The 19327-nt window shown below is 50.9% G+C and overlaps 1 protein-coding gene across 3 annotated transcripts in view; it reads right to left on the bottom strand.

Annotated features, from left to right (window-relative positions):
• Window positions 1-8555, bottom strand: part of CHKA (choline kinase alpha) — a 58785-nt gene extending 50230 nt beyond the window's left edge. For all 3 annotated transcript variants that reach the window (XM_088017842.1, XM_088017843.1, XM_088017844.1), the window contains exon 1: window positions 8137-8555. In XM_088017842.1, the coding sequence (XP_087873968.1) occupies window positions 8137-8465 (329 nt within the window). In that variant the 5' untranslated portion in view covers window positions 8466-8555. The remainder of the gene's footprint in view (window positions 1-8136) is intronic.
• Between the last annotated feature and the right edge of the window lie 10772 nt (window positions 8556-19327).

Genomic DNA, 19327 nt, shown 5'->3' with positions numbered 1-19327 from the left:
TGAGCTGAAATCAAGAGTCAGACACTTAATGAACTGAGCCACCCAGACACCCCAATCGTGCAACTCTTGATCTCAGGGCTGTCAGTTCAAGCCCCACATTGGGTGTAGAGCCTGCTTACATACATACATAAGTATAAAAGACATGGAGAGTACAACCTCGTTGTAGATGCAAAGCAGACTAATGAAAAGCTAAAGACAAGGGCTATCCAAGGGCCGGACAAGATTCTCCGCCAGAGGACGGTGAGATAGTGGAGGGGTCTGCTGCAGGGAAAAATCCAGAAGGAGAACATGGGCATCAGTAGGTGGACAAGCCAAGAGACTAGACTGAGAATAAAATCCTGGAAGCAGTAAGAATTATAGTAACGTTACAGGAGACAAAAGTCATATAAAAGTTAACATATAGGGACACCTGGGTGGCTCAGTCATTAAGCGTCTGCCTTCTGCTCAGGTCATGATCCCAGGGTCCTGGGATCGAGCCCTGCATCGGGCTCCCTGCTCTGCGGGAAGCTGCTTCTCCCTCTCCCACTACCCCTGCTTGTGTTCCCTCTCTCACTGTGTCTCTCTGTCAAATAAATAAAATCTTTAAAAAAATAAAAATAAAAAATAAAAAAAAGTTAACACATAGGGGCGCCTGGGTGGCTCAGATGGTTAAGCGACTGCCTTTGGCTCAGGTCATGATTCTGGACTCCTGGGATCCAGTCCCGCATCAGGCTCCCTGTTCAGCGGGGAGTCTGCTTCTCCCTCTGAAGCTCTCCCCTCTCATACTCTCCCCTCTCATGCTCTCTCTCTCTCTCTCTCATTCTTTCTCTCTCAAATAAATAAAAAAAAATCTTTAAAAAATGTTAACATATAAAAGTCAATCACTGGGGCACCTTGGCTCAGTCAGTTGAGTCTGACTCTTGAGTTTGACTTGGGTCATGATCTCTGGGTTGTGAGATTAAGTCCTGCACTGGGCTCCACACTGGGCATGGAGTCTGCTTAACATTTCTCTCTCCCTCTCCCTCTGCCCCTCCCCACCCTCTCTTTAAAAAAAAAAAAAAAAAGTCAATCACTTTCACTTTCCCATATGCCAGCAATGAACAAGTAGAAATTAAAATTAAAAACACATTACCATGTACATCAGCAACCAAAAAATGAAACATTTAGGTATAAATGTAACAAAATATGTACAAGATCCTAGGAGGAAAAATACAAAACTCTTATGAAAGATATCAAAGAATAACTAAATAAAATGGAGAGATAGTCCATGTCCATGGATAGGAAGACTCAGTATATTGCCAAGATGCTAGTTCTTCCCTATTTGATGTATAGATCCAACATAATCCCAATCAAAATCCCAGCAAGTTGTTTCATCAATATTGACAAACTGACTCTGGAGTTTATACAGAGAGGCAAAACACCCAGAATAGCCAACTCAGTATTAAAGGAGAAGAACAAAGTCAGCGGACTGACACTACGTGACTTCAAGACTTACTACAAAGCTACAGTAATCAGGACAGTGTGGCGTTGGCAAAAAGAATGGGCAAACACGGGCGCCTGGGTGGCTTAGTTGGTTAAGCGACTGCCTTCGGCTCAGGTCATGATGCCGAGGTCCTGGAGTCAAGTCCCACGTCGGGGTAGCCCTGCTCGGCAGGGAGCCTGCTTCTCCCTCTCCGTGCCACACCCCCTGCTTGTGCTCTCTCTGTCAAATAAATAAATGAAATCTTGAAAAAAAAGGGGGGTGCCTGGGTGGCTCAGTCATTAAGCATCTGCCTTTGGCTCAGGGCACGATCCTGGGGTCCTGGGATCGAGCCCCGCGTCGGGCTCCCTGCTCCACAGGAAGCCTGCTTCTCCCTCTCCCACTCCCCCCTGCTTGTGTTCTCGCTCTCTCTCGCTGTGTCTCTGTCAAATAAATAAATAAAATCTTAAAAAAAAAGAATGGGCAAACAGATCGATGGAACAGAGTGCAGAGCCCAGAAATAGATCCACATAAATACAGTCCACTGATCTTGACAAAGAGCAAGGGCAATTCAATAGGGAAGGGACAGTCTTAACAAATGGAGTCGGACGACTAGACATTCACAGTTAAAAATTGAAATCTAGGGGTGTCAGGGTGGCCCTGTCGGTTAAGCGTCTGACTTTGGATTGCAGCTCAGGTCTTGATCTCAGGGTTGTGAGTTTAAGCCCTGCGTTGGGCTTCACGCTGGGCATGGAGCCTACTTTTAAAAAAGAAAGAAATCTAGATACAGACCTTACATCCTTCACAAAAGTTAACATAAAATGGATCCTAGACCTAATATAAAATGCAAAACTACAAACCAGACTGTAACAGGAAATCATCTAAACGACCTTGCTTATGGCTGTTACATTTTAGATACAACACCAAAGGCACAATCCATGAAAGAAATGATTGATAAGCTGGAATTCATTAAAATTTAAAACTTCTCCGCAAAGACACTGTTCAAGAAGATAAGGCGACAACCACAAACTGGAAGAAAATATCTGCAAAAGACACACTGGGTAAAGGACTATTAGCCAAAAGATACAAAGAACTCCTAAAACATACAAAGAATTCTTAAAACTCAACAATAAGAAAACAGAACTTGATTTAAACAATGGGCAAAAGACCTAAACACACACCTTACCAAAGAAGATATACAGAAGGCATGTAAGCATATAAAATGATTCTCCACGTCATTAGGGAATTACAAATTAAAATGAGATACCAGTGCACACCTATCAGAGGGGCCAAAAGCTAGAATGCTGGCACCAAATGCTGGCGAGGGTGTAGAGCACCACGAACTCTCTCACTGTGGGCAGAAATGCAAGATGGCGCAACCACTCTGGCAGACACACTGACTGTTTCTTTTTTTTTTTTTTTAAGATTTTTATTTATTTATTTGAGAGACAGTGAGAGAGAGCGAGCGAGCACATGAGGGTCAGAGGGAGAAGCAGACTCCCTGCTGAGCAGGGAGCCTGATGCGGGACTCGATCCTGGGACTCCAGGATCATGACCTGAGCCAAAGGCAGTCGATTAACCAACTGAGCCACCCAGGCGCCCCACACTGACTGTTTCTTGAAGAACAAAACATGCTCTTACCAAACAATCCAGCAACTGCACACTTTCGTATTTACTCAAAGAGTTGAAAACTTACATCCACACCAAAAGGGGCACATAGCTATTTACAGCAGCTTTATTCATAACTGCTTGGAAGCAACCAAGATGTCCTTCAGTAGGTAATTGGATAAACCGTGGTCCATCTGAACAATGAAATATTATTCAGTACTAAAATGAAATATACGATTATGATATGGTAAGCCGTGAAAAGATATGAAGGAGACTTAAATGCATACTGTTAAGGAAAGACGCCAATCTGAAAAGACTATGTACTTTATGCTTCCAATCATAGGACATTTGAGAAAAGGGGTTGGGAAAAGAGAGAGGCAGAGGACCTTTAGGGCAGTGAAGCTACTCTGCAGGATGCTACAATAGTAGATACATGACATACATTTGTCCAAACCCACCGAATGTACAACACTGAGAGTGAACCTTAGTGTAAATTAGGGACTTTGAGTGATAATGATGTTAGTGTAGGTTCACCAATGTACCACTCTGGTGTGTGTTGGGGGGGATGGGGTATATGGGAACTCTCTGTACTTTCTGCTCAATTTGGCTGTGAAACTAAAACTGCTCTAAACAAATTAAGTTTATTAATTTTTTCTAAGTAAGCTCTATGACTAACGTGGAGCTCGAACTCAAGACCCTGAGATCAAGAGTCACATGCTCCACCGACTGAGCCAGCCAGGTGCCCCAAGTTTATTATTTTTAAGATTTTTATTTGTTTATTTGACAGAGAGAGAGAGAGAGAGAGCACAAGCAGGGGGAGCGGCAGGCAGAGGGAGAGGGAGAAGCCTCCCAGGCGCCCCTCCCCTCTTTTTTAAGATTTTATTTATTTATTTGAGAGAGGGAGTGAGAGCACTAATGGTGGGGAGGGGCATTAATGCCCTATTAATTTAAAAAAAAAAAAAGTAAGGTCACTTGGGGCGCCTGGGTGGCTCAGTCAGTTAAGCGTCTGCCTTCAGCTCAGGTCATGATCCCAGGATTCTGGGATCAAGCCCTGTGTTCACTGGGCTCCCTGCTCAGCGGGGAGCCTGCTTCTCCCTCTCCCTCTGCCCCTCCCCACCATTAGTGCTCTCACTCCCTCTCTCAAATAAATAAATAAAATCTTAAAAAGGGGGGGAGGGAGGGCGCGCCTGGGTGGCTCAGTAGGTTGGGCGACTGACTGCCTTCGGCTCGGGTCATGATCCTGGAGTCCCGGGATCGAGTCCCGCATCCGGCTCCCTGCTCAGCAGGGGGTCTGCTTCTCCCTCTGACCCTCTTCCCTCCCGTGCTATCTCTCATTCTCTCTCTCAAATAAATGAATAAAATCTTTAAAAAAAAAGGGGGGGGCGCCTGGGTGGCTCAGTCAGTCAAGCGTCTGCCTTCAGCTCAGGTCATGATCCCAGAGTCCTGGGATCAAGCCCCACATCGGGCTCCCTGCTCAACGGGGAGCTTGCTTTTCCCTCTGCCCCTGCTTGTGCTCTATCTCTTTCTCTCTCTCTCAAATAAATAAACAAAATAAAAAAGTAAGGCCACTTAAGGGGCCAAATTTTCACAGTAAATAGTAAAAACAAAATGTAAATGAAACTTTATCTTAAAAAATGAAACTAGAAATTATATATAACATAATTTAGGTTATAAATGCAACTGTGTACATAGAAAGGAAATTAAGTAGGGAATTTTGGCATAATTCTAACAAAAAACTTAATGATGACACCATAAACCACAACTCACTCCCTATTTGACTTTTATTGCATCATTGTGCAAGTATATTTAAGGACTTGGCCAGTCTTTTCAATGACTTCTCTTGGTTTTTTGATACCTAAATGATTCTACTTGGGAGAGCTCAGGGTATCACCTTCCCCATCAATTTTCAACTGTTAGTGGGTCTGTGGATTGTAATGTATCAACAGATATGTGTGAAACTTTAACAGCTCTCAAACATTTCTTCCATCAGACTTCATGAAATCTTGCAAAGATTTGCAATTTCATTTCACAACGGATTGTGACTTTTACCAATCAGCAACAAGAATGATAATAATAAATCCTTGATTTGATGGGCCTGGACAGAAGCTAGTGATCAGCTGTGACTGCTGGGCATGGACAGTTTTGTTTTTTTTTTTTTTTGAGACAGTGAGTGTGGCAGGGAGGGGGCATCTTAAGCAGAGTCCACACCCAGCGCAGAGCCCCATGCGGGGCTCATTCTCACGACCCTGAGATCATGACCTGAGCCAAAATCAAGAGCTGGGTGCTTAACCGAGGAGTCACCCAGGCGCCTCAATGTTACAATAATTCTTATCTTTCCCTCTACCACTCCTAGCTAGAGGGACTCAGGCAAACAATAGTCTGGTTAGAAAGACCCCTGTCATCACAGCAAGAGGACAGGGAAGAGGTCAATTTAAGCTAAAATCTAGTGCCTACCACAAGTCGGGCACTATTCCACTGCTGGAGATCCGAGATGAACAGGAAATACCCTCTAGGAATTCAATCTAACAGAAGAGGCAAAGAATAAACACACAAATGTGGTAGGTGTTGTTGTTGTGAAGGTGTCTATGTATATGAAGTGCTATGGAAAAGACATGAATAAAGAAGAAATTAATTCTGTTTCTCTCTAAGCTAGATCTTGAAGGAGGAAGTTTAAAAAGCAGATACCAGGCTGCCAAGCAGAGTATAAGAGCAAAGAAAGGCCTAGAGATTAAAAGCACAAAGCTCATTCAGGAAATACAGGGTCCAGTATAAGGAGCCCACTGCTCCTCACTGTTGGTGGGCGGCGGGGGGGGGGGGGGGGGAGGCGGGGGGGCGAGCGATTTTTAAACAACAGCAACAAAAAGGAACCACTCTAGAAAGGGAGGTCGGGCCCAACGTTTAAAGCAGGCAAATAAGTCCGGATTTTATTCTCCAGCTACAGGAAGCCACGTAAACTTTAAAACAAAGAGTAACACTATTTGAGAATACCGGGCAACAGGACAAAGAACGATTTAGAGGAGGGAACCCAAAGTGCAAGGACATCCACCGGCGCCTCCTGTTACGGTGTCTAAGCAAGGATGCGGACCTGGACTCCTGGCCTCAGAAACAGCACAGGGAATAGACAGTAGGTGTGGATGCAAAAGCAGCTCACCGGGTCTCAGCTGCCACTGTAGGCAGAGGCGGGGCTTCTGGGGGAGGGCAAAGGTGGCAGTGGTCCTGGGACTCTGGCCAGCTACTGTTACCAACTCAAAGACAGAAAGCAGCAAGAGCATATTCCAGGGTGGGAAGGAGTAAAAGGGTGAAATGTGGACAGAGTAGATGGACTGAGTTGAGGTGGTGAGGTCTGACAAACCGCTGGGGATGGATCAGCACTCAGCCAAAAGCTGAAAGATGGTGAAGTGTCAGTAACACCTAATAGTCGGAGTCACAGGAAAGGCAACTCACTAGATTTCAACCAAGAGAAACCCCCATTCCCCACTCTGAACTGCCTCTTTTGCTTTTTAAAAGCTAAGCATCACCCCCTTCCCATGTCCTAAATCACCTCTTTTCTCCCTATTAAATGGACTCCATAACCACATTCTATTCCAGAAAACAGAAGGGGCAGTGTATACCATACATTGTTTGAAAAGGTCCTCCAAACCAAAGGAAAGCTTCCAAGACCATTTCTAAGACTATGAATTCTTGGAGAAAAGAAACAAAACACATCCTCAACGCTCATATGAGTTTTGAGCAAAACACAAAGGTTTAACTGACCACTGACACTTCCCCAAAAGGTGCCACAAAAAAATGTCTTAAGGTTGAATCCGGGGGTGTCCAAACATCTTCACAGGCAACAGGCAAGAGCACCGGAGCAGGAGGGGGGTACCAGAGACCTCCTAGTTCAGCAAACAGCCACTGACCTCCAGCCCCTCTAGGTTTTTCATTTTACAGACTGATGACACGGCCTAGGATGAGCCCTATCACCCTTTTCACTGAGGATCTTCAGGGCTAACTAGATGTGATAGTTTTGGAGAGATTCATGGAAAAAAAAAAAAAAAACTCGTTAGGCAATTGTGAGATTATCTAAAACCCCTGTTTTTGATTCCTATCTTTTGCCTCTCACTGCTCAAAAGCAAATCTATAAGAGAGGCCAGAGGACAACAAGGAAGTGAACCTCAGTTATTCTGCTGCATTTGCAGCTCTGCTTGAAAAGACTAGGCACGGAAAAGCAATCAAATGACTACAGTTGGATTTGGGGATTATCGGTGGCAGACAGCCAGTTTCTAGATATGACACTCAACCTGGTCAACCAGTTAAAAGAAAAGCTGCGAGAAAGAAACACATTTTCCAAGGTCCATACAGAAGGACACTAACCGTTCAATAGCTATCTCGTGGGGGCAGAACGGCAACAGAAATCAAGGGAGTCTTTTCCCGTTCAGTCTGAACACACACACACATACATTTTTTTGTCCTTTAAATTTATGACTCAATATTTTTAGCTTAAAAAGGGGGGGGGAGGAAAAAAGGGGGGAACCTTCCTCCCTTGGTCGTAATTTTTGGAGCCACACCCCCTAAGCTCGGACCGCTCACACACCCCTACGGCTGAGCAGTGTTAGCCAGGATGAGCGAACGTCACCCCTCGGACACGAACAAACGCCTCTTTCCGAGCGGGGAGAAAAGCAAACCATGGACTCGAGGAACTAGAAGCAAACTTATCAGGTGACTTTTTTTAAAAGCCAATCAGGACACCCCTCCGCATTCAAGGCCCTAAAACCGCAAAGGGACTTCCCAGCCAAATTTTTTAAGCTTCTGGACAAAACGGGCACTTTGTGATTCAACGGCATTGTTCTGCCTACAGGAGACCTGCTTTCCCGTGAAACCGGTATTTTTTTTCTTTTTTTTCAACAGACCTTCTTCCGGAAGGTCCTGTGAGACCGCGGGGCCAGCGCCGCGGCATCCCGCTGGGATTTCACGCGGTTCGGGGAGAGGGGTCTTCAGCCCCCGGCAGCGTCCGCAGGCCCCGCCCCCGCCCGGCCAGCGTCACCTGACCGGGTAGCGGCTCCCCGCTTCTGCCCCGTGCGCCCACCCCCGGGGGGGGCGCCGCCACCGACCTGATGACACTGATGTGGAACTGGTCCTCGCGAAGGCCCCGCCAGGCACCGGGCAGGAACTCCTTGCACCACAGATAGGCCCTGCGCCGCGTCCGAGGTTCGGGCTGCTCGTCGGCCGGCGGCGGGGGCAGCGGCAGCGGCGGCGGCGGCGGCGGCGGCAGCGCGAGCGGCGGCGGCGGGCCGCCCAGCTGCTTGGGCTCGCGGTCGCTGGCGGCGTCGCGCTGCTGCCCCACGCCGGGCGCCGGGGCCGCGCTGCCGCCGCCGCAGCTCAGCAGCAGCCCGAGCGGCGAGGCCTCCGCCTCGCCTCCGTTGCAGAACTTGGTCTTCATGCCGGGCAGAGGGCGGAGGAGGCGCGGGCGGCCGCAGCGCGAGAGAGCGAGGCTCAGGGTCCGGCCGGGCGCCCCCCTCACGGAGGCCGGGCGCGGAGGCGGCTCGCCGGCTCGCTGACGGGCCGGCCGGGAGCGGGCGCGGCGGTTGGCGGCGCGCGGGGCGGACGCGGGGCGGCGGCGCGGAGGGAGCGGGGAGCGGGCGGCGGCCAGCGGCGGCAGCAGCGGCGGCGGCGCTCGCCTGTCCCTGCTCGCCGCGGCGCTCGCTCCTATACCGCGGCCGCACGAGGAGCGCCGCTCGCGTCACAGCCCGCCCTCGAGCTCGCCGCGGATTGGCCGCCGCCCGCCGGCCCGGCGCGTCACAACCGCCGCCGCCCTCGCCACGCCACCTCCTTATTGGCTGCGGCGCCGCCCCCCGCCCGGGGCGCTGCCGGCGCGGGGGGCAGGCCCGGCGCGGGGGGGCGGGGCGTCGAGCCGGCGCCGGGGGTCGCGGGGTTCGAGTGCCGCAGGCGAGGCCGGGGGGCGCCCCTAGAGCGTTGCGGGGGCCGGGCGAGGCCGGCCTCCCAGCCTCGAGGGTCTAGGGCTTGGCTTTGCGAGCCGAAAGTTCGCTTGGACCCCGGGGGACCCCAGGACATCAGAGGCCGGGGCCTGGCAGGGGGCAGGCAGGAAGCTGACGCCTGGAAGCTGGCTTCTCTTTCCGCATGACCTTGGGGGCAAGGCACCTCCTTCTGCAGCTCCGTGGCTGTATTTTTATAACCTTTCGCAGCGGCGGCTCAGCTCCTCGCGAGGCGCGACCACGCTCCGTCCAGCCCAGAGGCGGAGGAGCTACTCTCCCCTAGTCAGAAACCGAGGTCGGAAAGAGGGCAGAGGCGATTGGTTCGAGGCCGCACGGGTGACCCCGCCCTCCGAGGCCCCTGGCAGCCTCAGTTTCCCTGTCCTTGGTGCTGAGGACGCAGGGGCCTAGAGGCTCCGGGCGGGCAGGGCTGCGTCCCGTGGCGGGGCTGCGACAGCCGCGCGGAACTCTGTCCAAAGGTGAATGACACGGGGCTGCTGGCTTTGTGGGCGCGCCCCACCCGCCCCCGCGCAGGAGGCAGCCCCGTGACCGTGACTAACGCACCTTTGCCCGCCGAGGGGGACGAGGGCCCTGCTCCCGTTGGCCACACAGTCTGGTGTCCCTCACTCCTCTTTGACCCCGCCGTCCCGATCCTTTCTGGAAGTGGGTTACGGATAAAAATCACAGATCCCGTTTTATGGGACATGAGCTGGAACAAGAGGTTTCCCAGGCTGCTTCGGAAACTAAGCGCCTGGATTACAGAAAATGGCTTCTGTGTGGGATTTCAGTCTGCCCACAGCAAAAAAAAAAAAAAAATCTCTTTTTAGACAGCGTGTACTTGGCTGAACTTGCTCCGAGGGAAAAAAAAAAATGGTCTTATTGAACAAAAGCGTTATAATGAAAGGGGGCTTGCGACCAGACAGCTGTAGAGGTGGGGCCTGTACTGGACTAGCCCAGGCGTTTAGGAGGAAGGCAAGGTGGGAGTCCCAGTGGATGTTTGAAAAGTTGAGAAGTCAAGGTCTCCAGTCAGAACATTTAGATAAGGTAGCCAAGGACTTTGTCTAAAAATAATACTGGTAAGGAGGTGGGGCCATGTCCAAGGCCCGCCCAGGTGACATACTTTTTGTTCCACTGCCCCTGGCAGCCGCCTAGTAATCTCAGGAATGCCAGAAACCTGGCGGGGAGAAAAGTCACTAGAAGTAAGAGTTGGGTCTCCGTATTTTGAAATAACTGGCATCTGCTGGTTTGGGCTGTTCGAACGCACAGGCGCCTTTATGGGATGGCAGTTCCCTGTGGGAGGAAAAGGATGCCTTATTGAAGGTGTTAGGAAAGTTTTATGTAGTATTGCTTCCCTTTATAGATGTGAAGACTGAGTCCTGCTGAGGCTGCATACCTCAGCTGAGGTCCCTTGGCTGAGAGGCAAGGGCAGGTGTCCCGGCTCCTTTGTGTGAAGAGTATGACTTCCAAGAGGATAGAAAACTTCCCTCCCCTACAGGCAAACTAAGTCCTGAATGTAGCTCTAATTAGCTCATCCTTGGCTTGGCCACTCAGGGCCCACCCTTAGTGCTGGGGCAAAGCCACCAGGGTAGAGACTGAGGAAGCTTGGCATGTCGTGATGCTAAAATAATAGGTTAGGTTTTACATGAAAAAGGACTAATTCTGGGGCACCTGGGTAGCTCAGTCGTTAAGCGTCTACCTTCGGCTCAGGTCATGATCCCAGGGTCCTGGGATCGAGCCCCGCATCGGGCTCCCTGCTCGGCGGGAAGCCTGCTTCTCCCTCTCCCACTCCCCCTGCTTGTGTTCCTGCTCTCGCTGTCTCTCTCTGTCAAATAAATAAATAAAATCTTAAAAAAAAAAAAAAAAAGACGAATCCTGCCATAGACATAGGGGAGGACTCACCAGGGGGTGTTTGAGCAAGGCTTTGAAAGGCTGAGAAGGCATTTCTCAGGCAGTCCACTTTCCAGAGTAATCTGTGAGGATGTATAATGAAGATGGGGCCTAGCATGCAGTAGGTGCTCAGGAAAAGTGCCAGACCTCACTATCCACAAGGAGAAACCCAGAGTGGTAAATATGCCTATGACCCTTGAGCTGGCAACTTCATTCCCCAAACTTTCTCCCAAGAAGTCATCCAAAGCAAAAAGCCCCATGCATCATACTGAACACTGCCTCACCATCTCTAATTGGAGAAAGCTGGAAATAATGTTCATCCAGCACCTAGACCAGGCTATAAAAGATGTTGGGCCCATGGGGCGCCTGGCTGGCTCAGTCCGTAGGGCTTATGCCTCTTAATCTCGGGGTCTGGGTTCAGGCCCCACACCGGGCATAGAGTTTACTCAAAAAAAAAAAAAAGAAAAGAAAAGGTGTTGGGCCCACATATCGGTGTATCAGGAGTTGAACACGACCAGGTTGAAGGTGGTAGGAAGGGTCATTTTCCACATATTTATCAAGTGCCTTCAATGTGCCAGTCATTGGCAGCACTGGATATTGGGGAAAACAGCTCTGCCTGGCTCTGATTCCAATCTAGAAAAGCAACACTGTCCACCCCATTGCCAAGCAGTCCCTCTCCCCTCACCCGTATTTGTTCATTGTGCATTGTCCATCTGCTCGACACATGGAACTTCCAGGAGAGCTGGGACCTTGACTATCACTCTCTACCCACATGACCGGCAGCCCTGATGTTTGTGGACACTCAAATATTTGCTGACTGCATGAAGTTCTGGCTCAGCGCTTACTAACCGTATGTCTTTGGACTGAGCCTCCGTTTCCTCAGCTGTAAAATGGGGATGACAGGCATACCTCAGAGATATTACAGTTTCAGTTCCAGACCACCACAATAAAGCAAATATCACAATAAAGTCAGGCAAATTAATGTTTTGGTTTCCCAGTGCAGATAAAAGTTATGTTTCCACTACACCGTAGTTCATTAAGTGTATAATAGCATGTCTTAAACACACACACACACACACACACACACACACACACACACACACACAAACACCATTTATATACCTTAATTTAAAAGTACTTTATTGCGGGGCACCTGGCTGGTAGAGCATGTGACTCTTGATCTCGGGGTTATGAGTTTGAGCCCCACGTGGGGTATAGAGATTACTTAAAAATAAAAAACATCTTTATAAAAAAGTATTGGGGTGCCTGGGTGGCTTGGTCGGTTAAGCCTCTGCCTTCGGCTCAGGTCATGATCCCAGGCTCCTGGGATCGAGCCCCATGTCAGGTTCCCTGCTCAGCGGGGAGTCTGCTTCTCCCTCTCCCTCTGCTGCTCCCTCTGCTTGTGCTCCCTCCCTTTCTGTCAAATAAACAAATCTTTAAAAAAAAGTACTTTATTGCTAATAAATGCTAACCATCATCTGAGCTTTCAATGAGTTGTCATCACAGATCACCATAACAAATACAAAACTGATTTTTAAAAATGTGAAATATTGCAAGAATTACTAAAATGTGACACAGAGACATGAAGGGGGCAAATGCTGTTGGGAAAAATGGCCCCGATGGACTTGCTCTACAGAGGGTTGCCACAAATCTTCCATCTGCTACAAAGTGCAGTATCTGCAAAGCTCAATGAAGTGAAGCACGGGGAAAAGGAAGCGTGCTATATGACCCCCGAGGCACAGGGGTGCTGTGAGGGCTGAATGAGAGGATGCGTGTGGAGCGCGCAGTGAGCAGGAGGGGCACTCCGTGGCCCAGCATCTCTGCCAGTGGCCGGCGTTCCGTAAGGAATAACGTACGTACTTGGAGCCACTCAGCCCAGAAAGACAATGTCATGTCAGAAAATAATTCATTTTGGCATGGAAGGTACATTCTCTGATCAAAATGTCCACATTTGGGCACAAGTGGCCAAGGCTTAAAGAGGAATGTGCTATGGCAGGTACTGGAGCTGGGGAGAAGGGGTTCCAATCACTAAAACTCTCTTCTGGGACGTAAGGAAATACTTTCCAAAAGCTCTGGTTGAGGGGCACCTGGGTGGCTCAGATGGTTGGGCGTCTGCCTTCGGCTCAGGTCATGATCCCACGGTCCTGGGATCGAGCCCCGCATCGGGCTCCCTGCTCAGTGGGGAGCCTGCTTCTCCCTCTGCCTCTGCCTCTCTCTCTCTCTCTTTCTCTGACTCTCATGAATAAATAAATAAAACATTAAAAAAAAAAAAGCTCTGGTTGATGCTGAATTCTGAGAGCAGACACAGAGGGTGTGGGTGATGGGCCTTAGGAACATTTGGGGGGTGGGGTGTCTCTGTCCAGTCCGTGGCATTCATGCAGACTGATTCCTATGGTCTGGCCTGAGGGACTAGGTGAGGGAGCCCTCAGGGCCACTGGGCAGACCAGGTCCCATGGGCCACAGCCCTGCCACCAACTCCAACTACAAGGCTCGTTCAAAGGAAGGGCTTTCTGAGTCTGCCTCCTCTGAAATGGAGGGGACCCACCCAGGACTTCCTGTGAATGCAAGGGAGGCTTGCATCAAAAGCACCTTCGGGGGGCACCTGGGTGACTCAGTCGTTAAGCGTCTGCCTTCTGCTCAGGTCATGATCCCAGGGTCCCCGGATCGAGCCCCGCATCGGGCTCCCTGCTCAGCAGGAAGCCGGCTTCTCCCTCTCCCACTCCCCCTGCTTGTGTTCCCTCTCTCACTGTGTCTCTCTCTGTCAAATCAATCAATCAATCAATCAATCAATCTTTAAAACAAAACAAAACACCTTCAGCCCAGGAAGCGCTAGAGGCTTAGTGTAGTGGGGGTTCCCTAGAGGGCTAGAGAAGCAGAGTCCTGGCTGGGCTCGCCACCCCCTCCCAGGCTGCACCCAGAACCAGGCTCCCCTACTTCATTTCTGAGCCTTAAAACATTGATGTGAGTGCTCAGAAGGCCAACGGGCTGAAATCCTACATGCTCATGATTGGGTTTCAGCCCCCGCCAGCAGTGTAATAAGGAGCTGGGCCCCTTCACAGCATGCCTGGATTTGGTCCTACCTCAGGATACTCTGTCAGCTAGCTAGAGACTAGGCAGGCCTAGCAGCTTCCTGGAGGTCTCTGAGCCCCAGCATGGTCTTACTTGGTGGCCTCCTCCCATATACCCAGCTAAGGCCACAGGCAGGGCTTAGGGCCCAGTGGGTTTAAAAGAAAGCAGGTGACTGGAATGCCCACATGTCTGGTGGGTGGGACAGGCCCTCCCACCATCCCTTATTTTGCAGGGATCCTGACGATAGCATGAAGGGTAGAAACCTGTCTCTGGATATTGTGCCTCTACCCAAGGCGTGGCCTTGGACAAGTTACCTACCTCTCTAAGCCAGATGAAGATAACTGTTCCTACCCTATAGCATTGTTGTGACGAGTCGCTGACACGAACTGAGGAAGGGCTGGCCACAGAGTCAGGGCCCCACTAGGGTAGCTGTGCCTTCCTACTGATTGCCAGCCGGATTCCCATCACCTGTTGTCAGGAAGGGTACATCTGCAAGCAATGCATCCCAGGTGCCTCTGGGAGAGCAAAACCTACAGGAACTCTGACAATGTGGGGCCTCCTAGAGGTCTGAGAGGGCCTGGGGCCTTTTCCATTTTTCCATTTCCACTTTCAAAAACGAAGAAATACTTCAATAGGATTATTAAAACCAGGTCATATTTTAAATACTCATACTGAACTAATTGATGCTTTTATCACACATGCAAAAGGGCCCATATAAGCTCATTTTACTGTACACAAGCTAATAGTGGGAAGGGGTATAGTGTGAAGAATAGCTTTCAAGCCTGACCACATGTCTCTGTGACAATCTGATTGTCCTTATGTAGAGATGACAGCCAGAATCTAAGTATGAGGCACTCCTGAAGTCCCTGTGGTAGACCCAGGGCAGTGGCCATCCGTCTACTGGAAGTCATCCCCAGGGCCTCCCAGAGGGCATCCTGTGTTCCCAGAGCCTGTGTTTTAAAGCACAACTTTCAAATTCCCTTTCTAAATTTGGTGAACACCTGTCCTGTGGTTTTGTGCCTTACATGCATTACTTTTGGAACACAATAAGCGCATTTTTTTTAAAGATTTTATTTACTTATTTATTTACCTTAGAGATAGGGAGTGTCCTCGAGGAACGGCGGGAGAGGCACAAGCTGACTCCACGCTGAGCATGGAGCCTGACGCGGGGCTGGATCCCACCATCGGAGATCATGACCTGAGCCAAAATCGAGAGTGGGACACTTAACCGACTGAGCCTCCCAGGAGCCCCCCAATAAGTGTGTTTTTATTTATTTATTTTTTTTAGTAAGTGCATCTTAAAAAAGATCCTGAATATGATGAAAGTCATAAGACGGGGTGAGACTTCAGGGCTAGAAGTCCAGAAACCTTGATTCAGACACTGCAGCCTACTGAGCTCCTGTCTCCTCAGTCAGCCTTGGGCTCTGCAGGCTGGACTTGGGCCAGATGGCCTTGGCACAGATCTCCTTTCTGTGGGAAACAACCAGTAGGATCCAAAGATGCCCTGTGCAGATGGGTAAGCTGAGACCCAGAGGCACAGGCAGGATGCCATGGCCGCGGCTGGGCCAAGCCTGCTTCCCTTTCTCCCGGCCCAGGGTCTGGCTTCTACTGGGAGGGTCTCTCCTCTTAGGGGTACCTGTCATCCCTAGCCTGGACGGCCCTTGCCCTGCTCCCCCACCCCCCCTTAGTGACCGACTTGGAAGCTCCCCCCCCCGAACCCCACTGGGCCTGAGGAAGCCACTCAGAGGTCGGTGGAACCCCACTGGCGACCCTCCGTGTGATCTCGGCCGGTCCCAGAGCCTCTCAGAACGCCATGTAACAGGGCCGGGTGAGAGAATGAAGGCGAAAGCGGAAGGCGACCTTGGAAGATCTGATCTTCTGGGGCCTGGGAGGCTGTGGCCAGACCCTCCTCCCAGCCCCACAGTCTGGGCCAAATTCCAGGCCCAGCTGCTGTCCTTGGGGTAAGGAATCCGGCCCGACGGGATTCCTGCGCCACTCCCCTCTCGGCGAGAGAAGGTGCTGGGCCCGGGGCCGGGGGCGGCGGGGGGCGCCTGCGCGGAGAGGGGTTCCCCTACCCCCCACCCCCGCGCCCCAGGCGAGCCTCTGCAGCCGGGCCTCCATCGACCGCGGGGCCACCCTGCTCCGCCGGGACGTGGCCGGAGTCGCACCCTAATGTTCGGTCCGCTGACGGCCGTCCGCCTTCCCTCCCACTGGCTTGACGAAGCTGCCATTGCAATTAGAGCAACAGCAACACGGAACCGCCCCGGGCCGGGGCGCCAGCGTGTGACCCGGCGAATGTTCCGGGCCCCGGAGCCAGTTCCAGTCCGGGCTGCGACCAAGGCCAAGGGCCCGCGCAGCCCTCCGCAAAGCCGCGCGCGCCCCTGGGGCTCCTGCCGTGAGACCCCCACCTTCTCCTGGCCCCTCCACCTCCTTCAGGGCGCGCACGTGGTAGGTGCTCGGTGACTGTTCCCTGAACGAACCGACTGAAAGATGCGCGAGCCGCGGGCGCCACGTGGCCTGAGTTCTCGCCCCGGCTCCATCCTATTTGCAATCAGGTAATTGTCCTCTTGGCGCCTCTGTTCCTTGCCTGTAAAATGGCAACAGCAAGAGCCCCTGCCTCATATGGTTGTTTAGAAGGATTGAGTGAGTGAACAGGAAAGAGCTGAGGACAGAGCCTGGCACGTGGCCAGGGCGTGAACCGAGAAAGAACACTGTGTTCACATCTACCTGCCTGACCCCTGCAACCCTGGCCTCTGTGCTCTTGAACCCTCGCCTGCACTCTCTTTTATTTTATTTTTTTAAGATTTTATTTATTTGACAGACACAGCGCAAGCAGAGGGAGAGCGGAGAGAGAGAGAGAGAGGGAGAAGCAGGCTCCCCGCGGAGCAGGGAGCCCGATGCGGGGCTCGATCCCAGGACCCTGGGATCATGACCTGAGCCGAAGGCAGCCGCTTAACCGACTGAGCCACCCAGGTGTCCCTCGCCTGCACCCTCTTTTTAAAACACTTTTTAAAGATTGAATTGGAGGGGCGCCTGGGTGGCTCAGTCGTTAAGTGTCCCAGGGTCCTGGGATCCAGCCCCGCGTCGGGCTCCCTGCTCCGGAGGAAGCCTGCTCCTCCCTCTCCCGCTCCCCCTGCTCGCGTTCTCTCTCGCTGTCTCTCTCTGTCAAAAAAATTTAAAAATCTAAAAAAAAAAAAAAGTTAAAAAAATAAAAGTTGAAGTGTAGTTGACATACAATGTCATGTGAGTTTCGGGCGTAGGACACAGTGACTCAACAATTCTGTACCTTATGCGACGGGCACCACAGTAAGTGCAGTCACCATCTGTCACGGTGCAGTGTTATTAGGACATCATTAACTTGCTTCCCCATGCCGTCCTTTTCCTCCTTGTGACTTATTTATTTTGTAACTGGAAGTCTGTGCCTCCTTTTCTTACACGGATGCAAGCCGCCGTGCCCTGCACTCTCTCATCACCGGAGAGACCCACCCCGAAGTTTGCTTGGGAGCATCCCACCCTGGGTCTTCTAGCTCCAGCTCTGCGTTTAGAGCTCTCCACCAGAACCCTCCCAGGCGACCGTTTTCTGACTCCTTTCAACCCTCCATGCGGGGCCTTAGCACGATAGGCCCTCCAGCCAGCCCCAGGGTGGACTCCACCCCTCATGAACGCACCCCACTCTTTTGACAGAGACGCTGAGGGTACTCAGTGTATAAGTTCAGTGGTGTTAAGTAAATTCACAACGGGGGCGCCTGGGTGGCTCAGTCGGTTAAGGGTCTGCCTTCAGCTCAGGTCATGATCCCGGGGCTCTGGAATCAAGTCCCGCATGAGGCTTTCTGCTCAGTGGGGAGCCTGCTTCTCCCTCTCCCTCTCCCGCTGCTGCTCCCCCTGCTTGTGCTCTCTCTCTGTCTCTCTGTCAAATGAATAAATAAAATCTTAAAGAAAAAGAAAAAGAAATAAACACCAATACAGAACACAGTATCCTGGTCTCTTCCTCCAGAACCTTTTCCCAAATTTCATCTTAAATGCTGCCAGTTATGAGATATTCCCCCTTTCACTGACCACCTTTTCTCAGCTTGGGGTGGGACCCTCTGAGTCCTTCGCTCACCCTTCTCAGGATCAGGAGGTTTGAGGGGCAGTTAGCTTCTGTTCTACTTCCCTGGTCCCTCCCACCTCCGCTTCTTCTGGGGAGCTTAAGCCCCATCCTACCAGGCAGAGATCACCGTGGCCACTGGGGGTTTGCTGAATGTCTTCCCAATCTCTCTAAGCCTGTGCCTTTAGAATAATTTTGTGTCCTACCTTTTTTTATTTTTTTTCTTCTTAAAATTATATGTGCACCTGGGCGGCTCAGTCGGTTAAGCGTCTGCCTTCGGCTCAGGTCATGATCCCAGGGTCCTGGGATCGAGCCCCGCATCGGGCTCCTTGCTCAGCTGGGAGCCTGCTTCTCCCTCTCCCTCTGCCTGCCAGTCCCCCCTGCTCATGTGCGTGCGCGCGCTCTCTCTCTCTCTCTCTCAAATAAATAAATAGAATCTTAAAAAAATAAAATAAAATTATATTGTTGCCTCAGCAACAGTAGATAGATTAATGGATGGACAGAATGGGCAGATGGATAGAGATATGATGCGACAACTGTAGTAGGATATTAGTTATGGTGTCCAGGTGAAGAGCATGTAGAATTCACTGAACAAGTCTTTCAAATTTTCCGTAGGTTTGAGATTTTTCATAACGAAGTGTGAACATACACATACCTTAAGAACCAGTAATCGCACTCCTGGATATAGGTCCGTACTGATAGAAATGACTGCATGTTATGTCTAGCAACAGGCATGCATGAACGATACCACTCGTAATGGCCCCAAAGAGGAAACAATGTAAGTGCCCAACAGGAGTAGAATGTATAAACGAACTCTGGTATAGTCCCACAATTGAGTACAACAGTGATGAAGAGCACACGCCATGGGGGCGCCTGGGTGGCTCAGTCGGTGAAACCTCTGCCTTCGGCTCAGGTCATGGTCCCAGCCAGGGTCCTGGGATCGAGCCCCGCATCGGGCTCCCTGCTCCACGGGGAGTCTGCTTCTCCCTCTGCCCCTCACCCTGCTCTTGTGCTCTCTCTCAAATAAATAAATAAATAAATAAATAAGATCTTTAAAAAAAGAGAGAGAGAGAGAGAGAGCACACGTCGCACTGCGAAGGACTCTCATGGACATAATGTGGAACACAAAAGGATAGACAAAAAGGGGTACACGGATCCCGTTTATATGAAGTACTAGAACAGCAGACTTTGTCAATGGAGTTAGAAGTCAGGGTAGTGGTTTCCTCTTAGGCAGTATTGTTCATGGGAAGGGGCACTTGGGAGGCTCCC

Source organism: Eumetopias jubatus, unplaced genomic scaffold (assembly GCF_037043125.1).
Source record: "Eumetopias jubatus isolate StellerSeaLion01/CBP00866 unplaced genomic scaffold, mEumJub1_p1.0 scaffold_13, whole genome shotgun sequence".
Classification (NCBI taxonomy): domain Eukaryota; kingdom Metazoa; phylum Chordata; class Mammalia; order Carnivora; family Otariidae; genus Eumetopias; species Eumetopias jubatus.
The sequence above is the reverse complement of the archived record's forward strand: the minus strand, read 5'-3'. Positions and strand labels throughout refer to the sequence as shown.